The following is an 18,902-nucleotide window of genomic DNA, read 5'->3' as shown; positions in this document are numbered from 1 at the left end:
ACTCGCCTTAAGTTGAAAGGTCATCAGATTGTTGATGTGTATCACATTTTAGCTCAAATCCTAGCCTATACTTGTTACTCGTGTTTACATTCGGGGTTTTGAAATATACTTCCAAGGGTATGTTATTTCTCCCTATAGCAATTTTCTCTCTACTATGATACGCCAGTTTCCTTCCGCCATCCACCATCAACATATATATCGTCTGCCCAAGATACCAACCATTCTTATCAACCATTGGTCAGTATAACAGTACAGATATGATGTTTAGATTTACCTCCGCGCTTCACGACTCCTTTTCATCTTCTGCCAACCTAAACAATCAAAACGAACTTAAAGACAAAATACAAAGCTACATAAAATAAACAAAACTAATTTCAAAGAGTAAACGGTGTTACTCTTCAATATTTCCACCGTAACCTAACAAACGGGAAAAATAAATTGTGCAATATGTAGAAAAGAGATAATTCTTTGATTTAGAAACTGTAGAGATGATATAAACCATGAGGTAGACATTAATTCTTGTGGTGTCAAAAGTCACAGACTGAAATCAGACGATCTGCATGAACCCGGAATCTGGCAAAAACATCGTTAACCTAGTTCCCTTTGTATAAGCAGTCATTGCCTCAATCTGTGCATGTGATTGTCGTGTAAGTTACAAGGATCTTATTTCTTCGGGCTTTTTTCTCTTATTCTTCTGCTTCCTCTTCCCATTTTCTTCTGATTCTTCTCCTCCTTACCTCCTCCTCCTCCTTCTTCTTCATCTTTTTCTTATTTTCTTTCTCCATCTCTTCTTCCTCACTTTTCCTTTTTTTTTTTCGGGGGGGGGGGGTCGTCTTTCTCATCTTCTTTGATCTGATGCGACACGCTCCGTTCTTCCATCTAGCACTGCCTGGGAGTAGTGTTTTTCACGCCAAAAGAAAATGAACCAGTGAAGATTAAACTTACATACACATGTTGCTTGCGGTCAATGAAAATATATAAATCTAGAAAGAAAATTCAATTCCCGAATTTATTCCTCTGTCTGTGTCGTGCAAGTTAGTAACGGACAGTATATTGGAGTGTGTGAAAGCTGAATCCCAGGGTACTCCCTTTGTTTGTTTATAAGGTGGACCATGACATTTTGTCAACTTCCCATGCTTACCTTCGACACTAAAACTGTTTACTCTGTGGCATTGTGCATGGTACAAAAATATATGGGTGAGATTCAGCATTCAAACCGCTGGGTACTATACTTATGCAGCCAGTTCTTGCACTGAGAGGCCTGCCCAATATCTGGCTGGTCACGCCAAACAGGCAACGAAAGAATCTTTACAAAATCGGTTCTTTCCAAGGCATTGATGCTTTTCACCCCTAGGCTGAGGTATCTGAGAGGGAGGATTTCTTGAAAGGTTTTCGAACTTTGCATTGCAGACACAAACATTTGTAGTCAGAAGCAAGCCCGATGTAGCGATGATACGCCGAATAGGCTTCCGTAAAAAAAAAAAGGGGGGGGGGAATGATAACTGTGTGTTGATAACTTTGATGGGTAATCATTCTTCAAAGCTAACTGAAATCCTTCAAAAGTTTGTCTGTTCCCCATTTCACTGTTTGTTTGTTTTTTTTTTTGTTAACTCGGAACTGAAAAAACCCCCAACAAATTCAATTGCCTCTCTACAATGAGATTACTTGCTCGAGTTGGGTTTCTGAGCAAAAGAAAACCAAGTATGCTGGAGTTACCTTTTTTCGTGGATGTCAATTGTATATCATTTTGCGAGTCGATTTACACTTCTCTTTTTTTTTTAAGCGCCAAGCCAAGCACACAGTAAGCATGATGGGCATTGATTGCGAGTGAGCATATCGAAAATAATGCAGCAAGGAAGGAGGTATCTATACCTCCTTTGATGCACCAAATTTGCCTATCCTATATTCATTTTTTTTTCTATCGGCCCAACCGATTCTCTGAGATTTCGCTTTCTTGAAAGTGTCAGTTTGGCGGCCACATTTCAGAGCTCCTTCCGAGCTTGCTATTCGAATAATCTATACTTCAGTCATGTTCACCAACAAATAATACGAATAAACACTAAAAAGGTCTTCTTCAAGAATAGAAACATTCCTATGACACCCTGTACCCCAGATTCACTTAATGATAATTATCTTCTCTCGAGGCTAGTGATTTCATGTGTTTTGTTTTGTATTAATTATTTTTTGGCTGTGGGCTGAGAAGAATACCTGTTTCACAAAGATGAGAATAATTTCCTATTGTCTGAGTCTACATCCAGCTTTATCTTTGTTGTCTGGTGCATATCAGCGTCAATAAATAAACATTGTCATTTTTGAGTGGGTAGTCCAGAATGGTTGATGCAACCCACACACTCTTACACGCATCTATTGTGATCACAATCTATGGTAAAGAGAGTAGCGTGTGACTCCCAATCGCAATATGCTGGGTCACAAGGCCGCCATCAAGCCTACTCCTCGGGGTGAAGACAATACCCCATCCATTGGGACTGCTGCAGCAGACCCCGGTAGAACTTGATCACCGTTGGGTTGAACCAGGGAGGTGCTCTTCCCACCTCCCTGGTTGAACCACCGTTGGTAAAACGACTCCTGAATACGAAAGAACAAAAATTTCCTTATTATGGTGGTATCCAGATTTACTTTTACGATCCTTTCCATCTTAACCATGTGGTCATATCGCTGGGTTCTTCTTGATGCTTATAGCGTTCAATGAATTTGGCTGTCTGACAGGGTAGATGTTATCATCGGGAAGGTTCCTTGATTCGAAAATGAAATAGGTTTCGTTCATCCGAACGTACTTTAGTCTGAAAATGAAATAAGGTTCGTCATTCCGAAAATGAAAAGAAGGAGCGTACTAACGAACCTTCGGAATTACGAACCTCATTTCGTTTTCGGAATAACGAACCTCCGGAATGACGAACCTCCTTTTTTTTTTCAATTTTGGATTAACGAACCTTCGGAAAAAACGAACTGTAACCGTTGAACAGTTCGGCATTCCATATCTCTTCGTTTGGTATGGTGAGCCCCGTAGATTAAGATCTATAATAATGTCTGTGATGGCAACGACAGTTATGACAAAAAAAAAAAACAACAACAACAACAACAATCATATCGATCGATGCAATGATGTCAGGACTAATAGTATTTGTTGCTACTGATACCTTCACGAGATGACGTGGAAGCAGACGATAAGAAAAACAAGTTCAAAGAGAATTCTTACTGATATTGCCAGTGCCTTTACAGTGCCTTAAAGGTAGGGGAGACCTTTTACAAAACTCCTAAAATGCAGCAAAACATTAAATATGAACCTCAGTGGACTTGTTTACGCCACTGCTTAGAAATTTGGAAGTCAACAAAACTCAACTACTCAGTAGTTCTGTGTGTCAGCCACACTTAAGCCTTTTTGTTGCAATCTTCTTTATTTTTGACCTATAAACACAAATCTAAAAGTATAAGAGCTGATGTAATAACATATAGAGTGTGTGGCAAGTGATGGATATAGAAATGTTTGTAAGTTTTGATGAACTTTATTCACAAAATATACATGATGGACACACATGCAGTGCATGGGTCTGCAAAGGTAGCCTAGTAATGTACTGGAATTTACGGTGAGCCCCGAAAAAAAATTCAATTCAAAATCTAACGGTCAATAAAAATGTACTAAATGTTACCTTCCACTTTCAATACTTTATGGGACTTTCTAAAATGATACTCTCTTCAACATACCACTGTGTTTATACAACTCTTCATTTAAGGCATGCAAATGGGATTCCCTACCTTTAAAACAACCCTTTACCACCCTTTCAGTGCGACTTTCCACAAGCCTTATAAACTTTGAACAGACCTCATCACATTGCTGTAGACAAAAAAAAAATGTTATTCGTGCACATATTTTATCTTATTCCCTTCACTATGTCACTGAAAGACATGCTTCGTTCTCTTTCTGCCTTGGTGGCACTTTAAGTTCACGAGAGAGGAGGAAACCGCGGAGCGAAAGTTGCATTCGTGCTGAGATCAGTCTCAGGGGTGAAAACGAGAATGACTGGGGTGGTGGTATCTAGGATAAAGTTTGGTGGCATCGCTTGTATCAATTCATGGAGATAGTTTCTTAAAGTCTAGTTGATGTATTGCCATTATATCAAAGCACCCAGAAAATGCACCAAATAATACATTGTATTTAACGAATGTTTACATTTGGTTCGATTTCCCCTATTGCGCTTTAGCTATGTGTGCTTATAGCAATGTATAGCGCTTTATTGACATTTTGAGAATTACCATTTCATTGTCAATATTGTCGGATCATAGTATTTGAGGAGAGTATAAAAGAAAATGGTTTGCATGCATGGTATTTCTCGATGTCGTTAACAGTCGACATCAGATAAATTTTATATACTCCTTTTACAAGAAATACACTAGGAGAAGTGGCTTTCTCTCTTGCAATGACTTAGTATCATTTGTGACTATTGTCCTTTTGAGATACCAGATAAAATATACTAAATGAATGATTTCTGTAATGAAAATAATGCCAATGATGATGATATAGAAGTTGAAAGAATGCAGTTATCGTTGTGAGATGCGAGTCCCGGAGATGTATTCGTGAAGGCAACTGTACTACTTGAATTGAAATAGCTTTCCGCGCTACACTCAAGTACTGTTTAGGTCCTTTAAACGGAGGGAGGGGAGGGGACGTCCCGCTCACTGAAGTTGGCATCCTCGTTGGTTGGTTCCTGCTTGGTTCCTGTCTCGGGAGAGCAAAGTGAGAGTGGTGGATGCGGAGATCGTCTAGACAATGAATTGAGATCTGGGAAACACAGAGAGACAGAAGATAGATAAAACTTAGACCAGAATGGTAGAGAGTTCGGTAGGTGGCGAGATGCACACAGCATCACGTCTTCAGTGCAGATGATAACCAGGGGAAAAGATCATTCTTTGGAATTTCAGCATTAAAGTCGTTCTTATCTCACTATCAATGACACGAATGATCCACTGTTAGACACAAACGAGGGTTTATAATCATCCCTTCTGTGACTGGCTACGTCACACTGGAGACCCAAAGGGGCAAGACATGCAGCGCAGGGTTTGCACTGAGGCTCCTCCTACACAAATACCACTTCATGTGAAAGTTGATCACTTGGTATGCCCATTTCTAACCTCTATACTAAAACGGAAGACAACGAAAATAACAGTGCGGGGGACAAAACGACAAATCCCCGTCTCTAGAATTTCCGACAAAAGTCGCGAGTTAATGTACAAGATTTATCAAAGTGTCTACAAAGTCCCCAAAACGGGACCACAATCAGTACAACTATAGCAGAACCAAAGCTACAGCTGAAGTTCAAGCTGAACAAAATTCAATGAGACAATGTAATAAGAACGATGTTTCATTAGATATTGGTAAACCTATGACAAAATCAAGAACACTCTGATCTTAATCTACGGATTACGTTGTTGCTAATCTAATTCATACAAACACCTCACCCTTTTGCCACAGGTAAAATTACTGACTTGACACACGTGTCTTTGTGAACAAGTAAACGGAATTTGTTCTTTTGTCATTTTTTCATTCAAAATGGTAAGTCACATGAGTTAACTACTGATTGCCATTTTACACACAAACTGTTAATACTTTCTTATTTCAATATAAGATAATGCTGATTTCACTTTGTTATTACTGTATAGAAGAATTTAGCGCTCGATGTTTGCCGAAGATTGCATAATTATGGGGTCATTTTAATGCCATTTCAGGGGTTTAATTCTTTTATTTCTTATTTGATGGCTGGAACATAAAGGAAAATGATCTCTTATGTTAACTTTTTATGGGATGATGTTCACTCGTGGCTACAGTAAGCATGACACATTCCATGATTTGAGTTATGATAAGCCCGAAGGTTGATTGGAACATCCGGGGCATACGCCCAAACATTATTTCCCACCGAGGTCAGGTATTTGTGTCTTGGTTTTATATTCTTATTTTATTAGGACAACTAATAACGCCCTCCCTTATTGGCCCGTGGCCTTCTTTCTGATTCTCTCAGCATGAATGTTTACATTTCCCTTGATTGCCGATCTCACGCAGTCAATATACCCTAGGACAAGTTGGACTGATTGAATATTATAGCTAAATACTTCCGGTCAGCTGGACTTGATTTAAATAAAAAAAAATGCCCACAGGGCACGTAATTAAGCAATGATGCACAAACGATATGAATTGTGAAGCGTTTGTTCTTTTTTTCCCTTTACCTCATGTCCAAAACAACCTAACTATATAGGCAGTTGCGTTGTTGTTTTTTTTTCAAAATTTCTATTTCTTCCTGAGGAATGATACGTTATTATGATAATCTATTCCATTTTGTGTGTGTGTGTGTGGTTTGCACGATATCTCTGTATTGCAGTGCAAAACATGAATTGATATTTTAAAGGGTTTTATAATTACTTTCTAGGTTCTTTGAATAGTTTTCATATATACAAATAAAATGAAAAATACGAAGTCAATTCTAACCGACCTTTAATGTTTAGCTGTCATTGTTGTCTATCAAGGACTGAAAAGATCAACTTTTCCAGACCACCTACGACGTTCACTACAGCAGGGCTGCTATCAATGATTGCAATCGAACTGAAAATCCATCTCCAATTCGTTAGTATACGCCACCATGTCAAGGACACAATTTCATATTTTCTGTGAGGAATTGGAGTGAATGACAGGATCTTTTCGATTCATGGTCCAAGATAGGATAGGATATCTTACGTAGCTTTTATTGTCTGTGGATAGGATTTACGCGGGAAATGAAATAGCGTTGGACTTTGCACACGTGGGCGATGTAATAAACGTTGTATAATATACCATGACAGAATCCTGGAAGATCTAGTAACCTAACTTTTCAGTTTAATGTGTTATTCTCTGTCGATATGTCTCTTATCTCAGAAGATTTACTAGGAGGACATACTAAAGAGCCATTCAGCCTAGTCTAAGAACATTCCTGTTCAGCTCGGCAACCAAACATCCGATGGGCCAGAATAAACAATGGCTGAAGATGTTACCACGCCTTCTACCAGTGTCGTAAACTTTGCGAGACATGTCTTGCAAAGGTTATCGCAGGTTCAAACGTGTACTAAATAGAAAGCTTGAGTGTAAGCCTACCATAATTCCGCTCTCGATTTAGCACGAAAGATCGAGTGACTAAAATGTTACCCAGAAAACAAAAGACGTTTGCTGTTCGTTTCATTTTCTTAGTGTTACTTTTGCTCTATTTTTTTTTAATTCCAATTAAAGTCTTTGATGCTTCATAGTAACGTAGGATTTTTTTTCCCTCTCTCTTCGATAATCAAATCTTAGCAGGCGAAGCTGACATATTGACACAGCAGTTAAACAGGAGCTGTATAGTAACACGTGTGAAATTCTTTAATCAATTGTTCCGCAAATAATTATAGGCGGTGCGTCGACAGCAAAACTGATCAGTTCTTCGTAAAAATCGCGTGTGTATCATGAGACGTAGAGGACGCGTGTTTCTTTTCGCCTTCCAAACTCAGGATGCCCGGCGAATAGTTGCAGCGTTTAATTGTAATAAATGGCTTTGCCATTCATCGTAAAGAACAGAAGAAAACGAGTAGATTGGTTGAAGCAAGTGTGGGAGCACAGTGGTATAGCTCATAAGGCTCTTGGATCTAAGGTGATGGGTTCGAGGCTTATTCCCAAGTATACATCCTTGGACAAGATATTCCCCTCTCCTATACGCCTAGATGGGTACCTGACTGGCATGACAGCTAAGAGATTGGGTAATTGTGACGGCAGACCTCTTCTCGAATGGTGATAACACTGAAAAGATTAATGTGAACAAGATCATAATATGCCTGTCCCACAAAAAAGACAAAAATCAAAAGAGAAATGTAAAAATACAGGTAAAAACAGTCATCTCATAAGGGCCAGCATTAAAAGTTTGGTAACACATCGTTTTTAACATGCTCTGACTGTTGTGACGGTTAACCCATTGAGGACGGGCTGATTTTTCTATGGCATGCATTTCCCATAGACAGTTGCCCAAGTATACTCGCGGCTTGTCCTCGATGGGTTAAGCTGCTGCATTTATAGTAACTTTATAGTTTCCCTATCCTCACTGCTTGTGAATGCAAATATTAAGCTGAGTACCTGAAAGAGGTCAGCAAAAAAATGGCGCTGCCCCATACTATCTGTGCACATCGAGTACTTGGGACAAGTCATCACCTACTTGCAGCTGTGATGCCCTTCTTACCTCAAATCTCCGTAAGTTGAGTTATGCACTGCAACATGGACCTGTAATAAAATTGGTACAGTTATTGACAAAATTACCTGAAAAAGAGAGAGAGAGAGAGAGAGAGAAAGGGTTGGCATATTTATCTTCCCGATAGATACATGAACGAGGTGGGGATGAATTGCATTCATCCCTGAGGTGGGGATTCATTCTGCACGCCGCGCTCGCAGCTGAAGTAGAGTACCGACATATTAGTAATCATAAGTGTTCTGTGCTGAAGTTCAACACACAGAGGTCATAGGTCAAGAGTTGGATACACCCACTCACACATGCCGCCCTCATCCGTCAGACTTTAACTTGAGTCCGATACATCTCCATCACAAGCTGAACAAGAGAAGCACTGTTTAAAAAGCAGGATTCTCACATTCTTACCAAAAGCGGGCTTCTTTTCTTCGTCTTCCTTGCTCATTTTATGTTATTTTACTTCAGATCTCTCAACTTTCCTGACGTATCATGCCGGGGGGGGGGGGGGGGGGGGTGAGGCCAAATACCGAACTGCATGGTCGCATGTTTTCTCGTCGGAGATGTTCCTACGCAGTCACCTTTACACTTATAGCACGTTCATTCTTTTATCGAGTTTTTGATTAAAGGGTTAATCATTCAGATCCAGCCTAAAGGATAAGCACATGAATTAGAAGTTGCAGGGTTGAGTGGACCATCCCAGTTTACCTTTCATTTCATTTCCGACAAAAATATACAATGCAATGTGACATCTGCATATAAAAAAGAGAGTATAATGTGACTACTAGTATACTCAGCTGCTGCAGGGATTACCCATTCAAGGTTTAAGTTCATATAAATGCCGAGAAGGTAAATTTGGTCGTTGTCATAATTAATCAGCAATATCGAGCAATGTCCTGAAGATTTGTACGATTACTAGTATTCAGCGTACGAGTACACTGATGGACAGACGCAGGGCTTTAAGGGGCTCTGACCCAATAATTGCTCATCAGGTTGAAATAGGCTAATAAACATGACTTTCGGGCGACATTTTACTCTTTATTGATGAAGGATTACTTTTGGGGTTTAATTCTAACAAAATCCAACTATTCTCTTCGCGCGATTTTACTTTTGTCATCTTGACCGGGAAGACCAGCTTAGCATAACTGAATATGGGCTATCCAGCCTTCTTCTCAGAAGGAAACAAACAAACAAACAGACAAACAAAAACACAAGGTCTCTTTTGAAGTGATGTGCCGGCATTTTACTTTCTTTCAACAATTCAGTTTCAGTTTCAGTTTCAGTAAGTTTTATTCATTTTCGAAAGAGGAGTTTTAAACTGTTGTGTGTTTTATATTCTCATAATCACAGGATTTAGAAAGCGGAAGTATTCCAAGACCAGACACCAAAATAAACAGAGCCCAAATAGAGGAGATGATCCAATATGACGTATTGATAACACCGCTGTCCCCGAAACCGCACCATGTCTGTAGAGTTCATGTAGAGTTGTCTACCTTGCAGCCATGTATGCTCGGACAGACGCCTGTAATTTACCCACTCCTTTTCTTTTCGAAACGCGCTAAAATCATCTGTCATTTCCCATCACCTGTCTCATGAATCTCCTTTGATGCACAGCGAAACGCGAAACGCACTAGGAGCCAGAAATCATGTGGAGAAAGCAGGGGAAAGCACCAGATAATAATGGGCCATGCATAACCACAGTTACCTCTCTGTAGTGTCACATGACAGGCGTCTGATGACGAACATGTATTATAGAAAAGTGGGTAAAATTATCCCTCTCAAATGCTGAGAATGCGGTTTTGCATAATCCCTTAAAAACAAAAAAGTTTGGTCCGAAAAAAGAAGAAGCTTTCTCCGATTTTTTTCCCTTACCCCCTTTTATCATAGTTTCCGAGATCTGAAATCAAAGCCAGTACTATATATGATTTTTAAATCTCGAGCTGGTGATTTCTAACTATAGAGTTTGAAAAGGAATGGCGTAATCAACGATTCAGAACAGTTTAGCGGTGTGATTATTAGGCAAAACAGAAACTTAAAGGGATAGTACAGTATTGGTGGAGATGAGAATTGTGCTTTAAACTTTTTGCGAGATACCAAGAAAACACTTATGATATAGTACAGATCATACCATTTTAAGAGGAATTCAAAGTTTATTTGATGAAAATCGGGTTTGGAATGACTGAAACATCCAAAAACAAAGTAAAACAAAGCGATCGTAATAAAGTATGGGTCCCACACTTTATTAGAATTGCTCTTTTTTTGGACATCTCAGCCATTTCAAAACCAATTTTCATCAAACAAACGTTGAATTCGTCATAGAATTACATGCTCTTTCACATTTCATTAGAGGTTTCTTATTATCTCACACACACACACACACACACACAAAAAAAAAATGTTAGAAACCCGAAATTAGGTCTCAACCAACATTGAGCTTTTAACTTTTTGAGAGCTGCTAAGAAACCACTTATGAAATGTAACACAGCATACCATTCTAAGAAAAAAAAAATCAAAGTTTATTTGATGAAAATCGATTCTGAAATGGCGCAGATATCCAAACACAGAGTAAAACATAGCGATTCTAATAAAAGGTGAGTTCCATCTTTATTCGGATCGCTTTGCTTTGGATATATCGGACATTTCAAAAGCAATTTTCATCAAATAAACGATAAATTTCTCTTAGAAATTACGTGCTCTTTCCTATTTCATGAGAGATTTCTCATCATCTCATCAATAAAAGTTAGACCCTGAAGCCAGGTCTGAAACAAAACTATTCCATCCCTTTAACAGGTTTGTTTATTTGTCCATTTACCTGTTCATCTGTTTCTTTTAAGCATCCTTTATTCAGGGGAGCCCTACTCAGTGGTTTATTTGCATTGTTATTCTTGGCGGCACTGCAACATGGTAACAAGTTACACATGTGTATAATTAATTCAAAATACACTTAGTATAGAACATGGCAATGCCATGACATCAGTAAACAGCGATACACAAATCATGGCGAGCTTCGTGCAGTGATATAAACACGCCTGGCACGCCTGGGTCTTTTACGACATGTATTGTAAGCTCATGAGGAGGACTATCCTAACATTTTGCTGCTTCTTCCAACAGGAGCTTCCCCGTCTGTCAACGCCTGTATACGGAAGGAGATAATAGATCTGACAAAACACTACATCTCTATAGGAAAACTAAAAATTAAAACAAAAAAAAAAGAAACACCCACAGACATACACAACGAACACTTCCTTCTTTATTGCAGCTGCACTGTTTTTCCACCAAACCCTTCGTTAAAGTGCAACTCCAAAGGACTTAACTTAATTTTGATTACAGAGTATAATCAGATGAACCAAAAAAAAAAAAAGAAGTAAAAAAGTGATGAAGAAAATGTTACATATTTTTATATCCCATTTGTGCGCGTGAAAAATCAACAAAAAGTTATGTTTCTGGTCTATTTACTTTTTCTACTATTTAAGTCGAAAAGGGGGCAATTTTGATTAAAGTGCATAAAATTTCGGTGGGTTTTAATCGTGAAACTATGGAATCATCATCCTATACACGCTATATAAACATAGGTCTGCAATATGTTTTATGATGTGTTAGCTACTAATCTCACTCTGTATCCCTTATTTATGAAAACATGCTATGTAAAACTTTGAAATTCCATTCCTTTCCAAGTAAATGCTTGGTTTTTATGAAACCCTTCATTGCTTTTTGTTTGACTCTTATCTATTAATCCTTGTTGATCGAACCTTGGCGTGGAATTGAACTTTAACCTTACTTCCATTACAGTTTATTCTTAATCATGCTAACTTCTCTTTATTCTTCCAAGTGACATAAGTACAATATAATCCTGCTTGAGTCCATGCGTTAGTCTTGATTTACCTGTTGTATGAGTTACTGTTGCAAGTACTGTTAAAAATAACTAACAATAGAACAGGTCTTCTAAAATCATGGGAGTCTTCTTTACAGTCGCAATCCAGTCATAATCGCTCAAGAATGCAATGCACGAACTAATCCATGCAGTGCCTTAATAAAACAAACTTTTGTCAGCTATTGCAAATCAGAACTTCCGAAGGAAACAGTGCCACTCGAATCGACTTGACTCGATCTGACATGGCAAAATTTGAAAGCAAGCCAAATGAATTGCAAATAGTGACACCTAGCTGCTTTCCAACTGAATTTATACTTCATAACTGATTGAGATCAATTTCTACTTTTTCAGTCCTTACCTTGAGATAGCAGGTTAGACCCCACTGTCACATGATATAAGATCACATTTTGGATAGCCCTAAAGGGCCAGATGATTGACTGTACGTAATTTCATTTCGAATACAGGGGCCGCAAGTTTGGAGGGCTGCCAATAACATCAAAGATCAACAGAAATAGCAACAAGAACAGCGACGAATGAAATTTATGAAATGGTTAATAGTTCTATCTTCATGGGCAGATTTTATAGCCTGTTGCGATAACGCACCATCTTGAACACTGTCAGGAGTCATGGCTTGCAAATAGATGGGCGGGAAACGTGATTCATCATTTCAGTATAGTGTGCCTCATAAGCAAAACAAACAAACAAACAAACAAACAATTTAGGCATACAGGTAACAAATACTCCTACTCCAAGTCCCTTGGCAAAGCGTGTTAAGACACCAATCATTCCCCCCCCCCCCCCCCGTAATTTGAGGACTCGGGTGAAACTACTTAATGTACTCATATCCCAAACACGAAGAGACATTATCTTTCGTGTGTTTTGTTCCTATATTTAGCACACATAGTATGGCGAGCTATCAAAATGCCTTATAACCAAAACGAATGTTTCCTATAGGCTCCAAGGTCGTGAAGGAAGACTTAATTAAGCTCGGGCGAAACAAATAGTTGACGCTTAGCTTAATGTGGTTGGCATACTTAAGAACGCAGCTTTAAAGACACTTTGATAATATGACGGATGTATGCATTATTTACTTTCTTTCAGCATAATACATGACCAAATATCAAGCTGGTGGCCTGTAAATGCAAGCAACTAGCAGTGACTAGCGAGGGCAGTGTTATTCAGCTACATTTGGACGAAATCCGACGGGGGTACTCGTACTGAAATCGAGCCCTGCATACAGTTTATTTTTTGGTATCTCTGTCTTTGCTGGTGAACATTCACGATATTTCGCAGAGTGGACTGAAAATTGACACATGATCCGCATCAAAGATCGAGAGAGCCCTCGACTTATAGAACAAATACGCCACGTTTTTATTCCCTGCCTGCTATTTTCGTTTCGGGAATGGGAAGGAAATGGATTCTGTCGTGATTGCGTTTCGTTGCTTCCTTCCTGGACAGATGGGCCATAGCTTGGTCCCCTGTAGAGCCAGACGGATGAAGCTGACCATGGCGGGAGAGGAAAATACAACCATCTGTCCCAAAAGCTACTGTCGCCTGCGTCCTACTGGCGATTCCCGCCACCTGAGATTTTAGGAAAGGCTGTTTAAGTTTGCAACCAACGCCCAAAACCGCGAACACTGACCACAAGCTAATATGAAAAATTGGATTAGATTTACCCACGGTATATGTCTTTTCTGTGATAAGCAACAGCGACTTAGGACACTGTATAGGATGCAAAGTGTCCAAAAATTCATATAAAAAATGGAATACTTTTCTCACAAGAACTCTCAACACTGTTATATTATCTCTTGAGAGAACTGCTTTTAGAGGTTGATTCCAGCTATAAGATGAAATGAAATGAGTGTGTATTCTTCAACCATATTATCTATACAATCAGATCGTAATAAAAAAATATATATATATAAAAGTACGACTGAACGGTTGTACCCCCTCTCCCTTTGGCTGCTATGTGTGTTATGATGGCTTTACAGTTCATTGATAAAGTCTTCTTTCTCTAATCAGTGTATGTAATTTGATTTGTGAATGTGCCTTATGAAAAGGTCTGTTTGACTCTTCAATAATGAAAAATATCCTGAATGAGTTTGTTAATTCACTACTAAGAATCCCAAACTTCATAAAAGTTTCTCACATCGCTATTTTCTTTTTCGGCAAAGGTTTTTTTTTTTTTGTTTGTTTTTTATCACAGAATAACTAAAGGAAATTGGTCGTGTCTAGTGTAACTATTTTGGAGAAAACTAACTATCCATCGAGGTCATCGAATGTCAGACAAAACTCATCTCTAGGCCGAAAAGTAAACCAATCATTCCAGATGTCTGCTGTATATAGACTGCGGCTGGATACCTTTGTCAATTTCCTGTCTTGTCTGTCTCCCAGCTGAGTATCATTCCCATTGATCAAAGTGGACGACAGCTTTTTAATTGATACCACCTTGCAAAGATGCAATCATCATTCTGCTGATATACCCATATGAACACCAATAATGTGTTGATCATGTTACAAACTAATCACCGATCTCTACCATGTCTACCGTCTTTGTTCCTCGCAAACGCCAACCATGTATTAAAAATTTGATATAATTAATATCAGGAATTTGCTATCGTTAAACATTGAGAGTTTGATTGCAAAGAGAATTAACTACATTCTTGTTAATTTGAGATATTTAGGATAAGAGCTGTTAAAAAAAAAACCCCGCAGATTTTAAGAAAGTATGGCTTATGTTAGTCATAACCTCACAATTTCATATTCCTTGTTTATAAATGTGTATGTAATAAGTGAGGTATCACTGGGAAGGTTGTATTTTGCCCTAATGATGGACTTAAAAAAAAAATCCGCGGTTATATCCGTTTTACGACCAACTCTTCGCTTGTTGGTGCAGTATTGTCTTCTCTTTGTTTTTTCTCTCTCTCTTCCCCCCCCCCCTTTTTTTTTTTTGGGGGGGGGGGGGGGGGGAGTCATATACCAGCTAGCATATCGACACATTCTTATTCGTACCCTACAAAGGGGCTTACATTATCAGATATTCTCATCATTTGCAGTGATTCAGTCCCTATAATGTTTAGTGTCGTTGGAGATCAAACTATCATTACATCGATTTCTGATTGATGGGGACGTAAATCAATGTCATTCTCGCTGTAGTCGTAAACATTCCAGAAAAGTTCCTCGTAAGAATTCATCCTGTTCGGAAGATGGAGTCATAAACAGTACAAATAAGAAATAAAGAATACAAAACAAAATAACAGCAATAAAAGACTATTGCACTTGATTTCACCTATGTCACATGTGTTTCTTTTATTTTTCTTCTTTTTTTTTCTTGTCAGGTTCTGTCTCAAGATGCCCTGACTGAACAGTATGGTGAGTATACCTCGGAATTTATGTGAATTTTGAAATGAAGGGAACATGAAAAGTTTGCAAAATGGAAGGGAGACCTCCTTCGCAGCCCCACACGGTGGTGGCTATAAACGTGCCCCCCCCCCCCCCTCCATCTCTTACACTCCTACTCCTAATCATCTCTTCTCGTTCTTAATCCTTCTCCCTTCTCTCTTTTTAGGACGAATATGTCTTTATCTCTCTTTCACTACTACACTCTCTTTCTTCAATTATCGCACACTCACACATACACACACACACGCACGCACACACACACACACACACACACACACACACACAAACACACACTCTGGCTCCCCCTGCCTACCTCTCTACTTTCTCTATAACGATGACGATATTGAGAGATGACAAGGAGAAAGAATGTTGGCCCTACACATTTCTTGAGTAGGTAAAGAGAACTTCACCAGTATTTTGATCTTGCTGGTTGTTGGCATTTTCAAACTGTGTCCTCATGTAGTGGAATGTTTAGAAGTATAGTGTGAAAAGGGAAATAAATACAGACAGTTCTTATTCAGTAGTCAGTGGCTAGCGTTCATTTGCAAATCTCATTTCAAATGGAATAGTTTAAAGACGTAGGCCTACTACTCGTTAGTCAAAGGGATAATAATCCTGTTGATCCTCTGGACCAACATTATGGTCTGTGTTGAAGGGACAGACGTGAAACAGATGTAGGATTCGTCTCTGAAATCAGGTCAGGGTATCACCCAAACTTGACCTTTCATCCCCACTGTTCGGTCGCCTATGAAATATGTTATAAGTAAGAAAGAGAGTCAAACGGTGTATCGAGAAGAAGGAAAGAGGGTAATATCAGGAATCAAAGAGTATCGTATTTCATCGTGGCTTTTCAATCTGATGAGGCTAATATGACTGTGATTTTCACGGAACATTAGCGCGGTGTATTTGAGATGGATTAGTACATTCCAGGCATCACTCATAGTCAAGAATACTTAATACTGCCCTATTTGCTTTTGTTTCGAAAGAATATATAATGTAGTTGAAAGTGAAATCTAACTCAGTCGATAAAAGAGTGCAAGAAAGCCGTTGTGTTTACAGATTTCTTACTATGTATGAGTTGTATAAAGACGATCAATTTCTCATGCGTTTCAATGCGAGAAGGGCGAGTTTAAGAAATCTACGAAGTTCTCTTTGAAATACTGAACATTTACATCACAATAGCCTTTGATTGAATGCTTCTGAGTCATGTAACTGAGAGGAATTCAGGACAAAAGAATTAAGCCAAGTCCCTTTCTAGTCCATTTCTCTTTCAATAATGAATTTGCCAGGGCTCCATGAAGGTAACGAGTTCTTCTTTTCAGGGACACAAGCGCGTACGGCAATATAGACAGATATACATGATACCGAAATTGTTGTTTCAGTAAGATAAGATTCCTTATGATTTGTAGCAGCTCTCTCTTGCTAGAAACGAAACATTGTCACAGGAGACAAAGTCTTGGTAAAATTTTCTTTTGCTTTGGTAATGAGAGATGCAAAATTTTCGATGAAGGTTTCCCATAATGTTAGAACCGTCTTCTGTTATCTTTGTTAAGTATCACCCTACGGGTGTGAATTCAAGCCATGGAATTTAAAAACAACAAAAAACAAATGTTTACCTTGGGAAAATCTCAAACCAGACATGATCCAATTTCTACTCGAAATCCCCTAATGTTATTCGGAACGGGGGTTAGCACATCGCATGTATATGTGAAAAGAGAGCTGGAAGAACAGGTTGCCAAGAATCAAGCACAGTGAGAGGTGCTTGTGAGGGTGCGTCGCGTTTTCTTCCACCCTTGGATGGCCACTAACCCCAATATCAAGGCGTGACTGTGACACCATGGGTCAGACAATACCAGCTCAGGTGACACGCCCTTTGAAGAGTGAGAATCAAAACTAGATTTTAAATTAGATTTCACGACCTTTACTCTCTCGATCATCAACATCAATAACCTGTGAAAGTGGAGACATCTTACACTTTTCTCCCGACAGACGCGAGGAGATCTACGTCTGCTTCGTCCGTGTTATAATGGGGTCTACACATTCTCCACGACCACTCGTGCATCATGTTGTTACTTGGTTTCCTGTTATAGCAGAAAAAAAGAAAACACCTGTAGGATTGAGCATTGTTGCAATTGAACAGTGAGTTGTGAGAAAACCTTTTGTAGGTGCATAGGTTTTGGAGACAGATTGTGAAAAACATAGGTGCAGACCGATGTCAAGAAAAAAACAAACAAACAGACAAACAAGGAAGACTGAAGTTGAGGCGCGAGAGATCGAATCAAAGAATTTTGACTGAAGATAAAAAGAAATCATCGTTCGCAGTGATTGAAAGTTTCGTTTGTTTATGAAATAAAGAATTTTTGCAGTCCTTTGGCCAACATTTTATCCGCACTACCTTACAGCTACAATGACTAAATAAAGAATTTCTATTTTTGCAGTAGGCTATCATATTAGCGCATAGAAATTATTCTATTATGGAATTATGATAAAGAGCGAAGCCTGTTAATCTAGAAGTCTATAAGTCGTATAGTCGTGAGTCGTGTATAGTGATATGGGAACAAATTGGGAATTCAGGGCTGTTGCAAAAGGTTACCCATTGTCATTTTTTGTAACCCAACTTGGAAACACAGGGGAGATGAAAGGGACTCTCTCTCAGTTACACCAAGCATATTATGGCGCTATGGGTAGACATCAAGATTTCCATCATCGTCCATTCTTTAGAAATCATGATTCCCGCCATGCAATTTGGCAGAAATATCTTCTATAAGCAAACCGCCCCCAGTGGTAGGACAGAATTAATTGTGTCCCCTGACACCAGCTTAGCCCTAAACCTCCCAACTCGAAGCCCAAACTATCAGTGTTATCAAAGCTGACTTTCACTGCGCCTTGAGGGGAGAAACATCTCTGATATCATTGCTATAGTTCGTGAGGAAAAGGCAGCTTGCCTTATGTGTTATTTTCTTCTGTGATCATGTATTTACACATCGTCACTGTAAAAAATTGATCACAAGAGCGCATTGATTTTGTGAGCATCAATGATAGTTCATGATTTGAACTTATATATACTGTATCTATGATAACAAGGAGGGTCTTTTATTTGCACATAGCCGTTGACAAGTTTTGCTGTTATTCAGTGTTGTACAAAAAGACAAACTTCGTAAGACAAATATATACTATGAATTACTTCATATACCATTTAAATCGCGAAAATAAGTTGTATTCATAACCTTTTGGAAACTGATACGATGTGTGGGATTCATGTTTTGCCATCCCACAACGATGTATGTTTTTCACATCCTCTTTGTTTCTCAACTGATCACTTGCATTATGACATTGTTCAGGTTGACCGTGAATATTTCTTTGTGATAAACCTATACCCCTATCCT

General features: G+C 38.8%; 1 protein-coding gene across 1 annotated transcript in view; it reads left to right on the top strand.

The window, feature by feature from the left end:
• The window catches only part of LOC140228332 (SPARC-like), a 42,409-nt gene that overhangs the window by 16,849 nt on the left and 6,658 nt on the right, over positions 1–18,902 (top strand). The window contains exon 2 of the mRNA XM_072308559.1: positions 15,453–15,486. Within this exon, the coding sequence (XP_072164660.1) occupies positions 15,453–15,486 (34 nt within the window). The remainder of the gene's footprint in view (positions 1–15,452; positions 15,487–18,902) is intronic.

This window comes from Diadema setosum, chromosome 5 (genome assembly GCF_964275005.1).
Source record: "Diadema setosum chromosome 5, eeDiaSeto1, whole genome shotgun sequence".
NCBI lineage: Eukaryota > Metazoa > Echinodermata > Echinoidea > Diadematoida > Diadematidae > Diadema > Diadema setosum.
The sequence above is the reverse complement of the archived record's forward strand: the minus strand, read 5'-3'. Positions and strand labels throughout refer to the sequence as shown.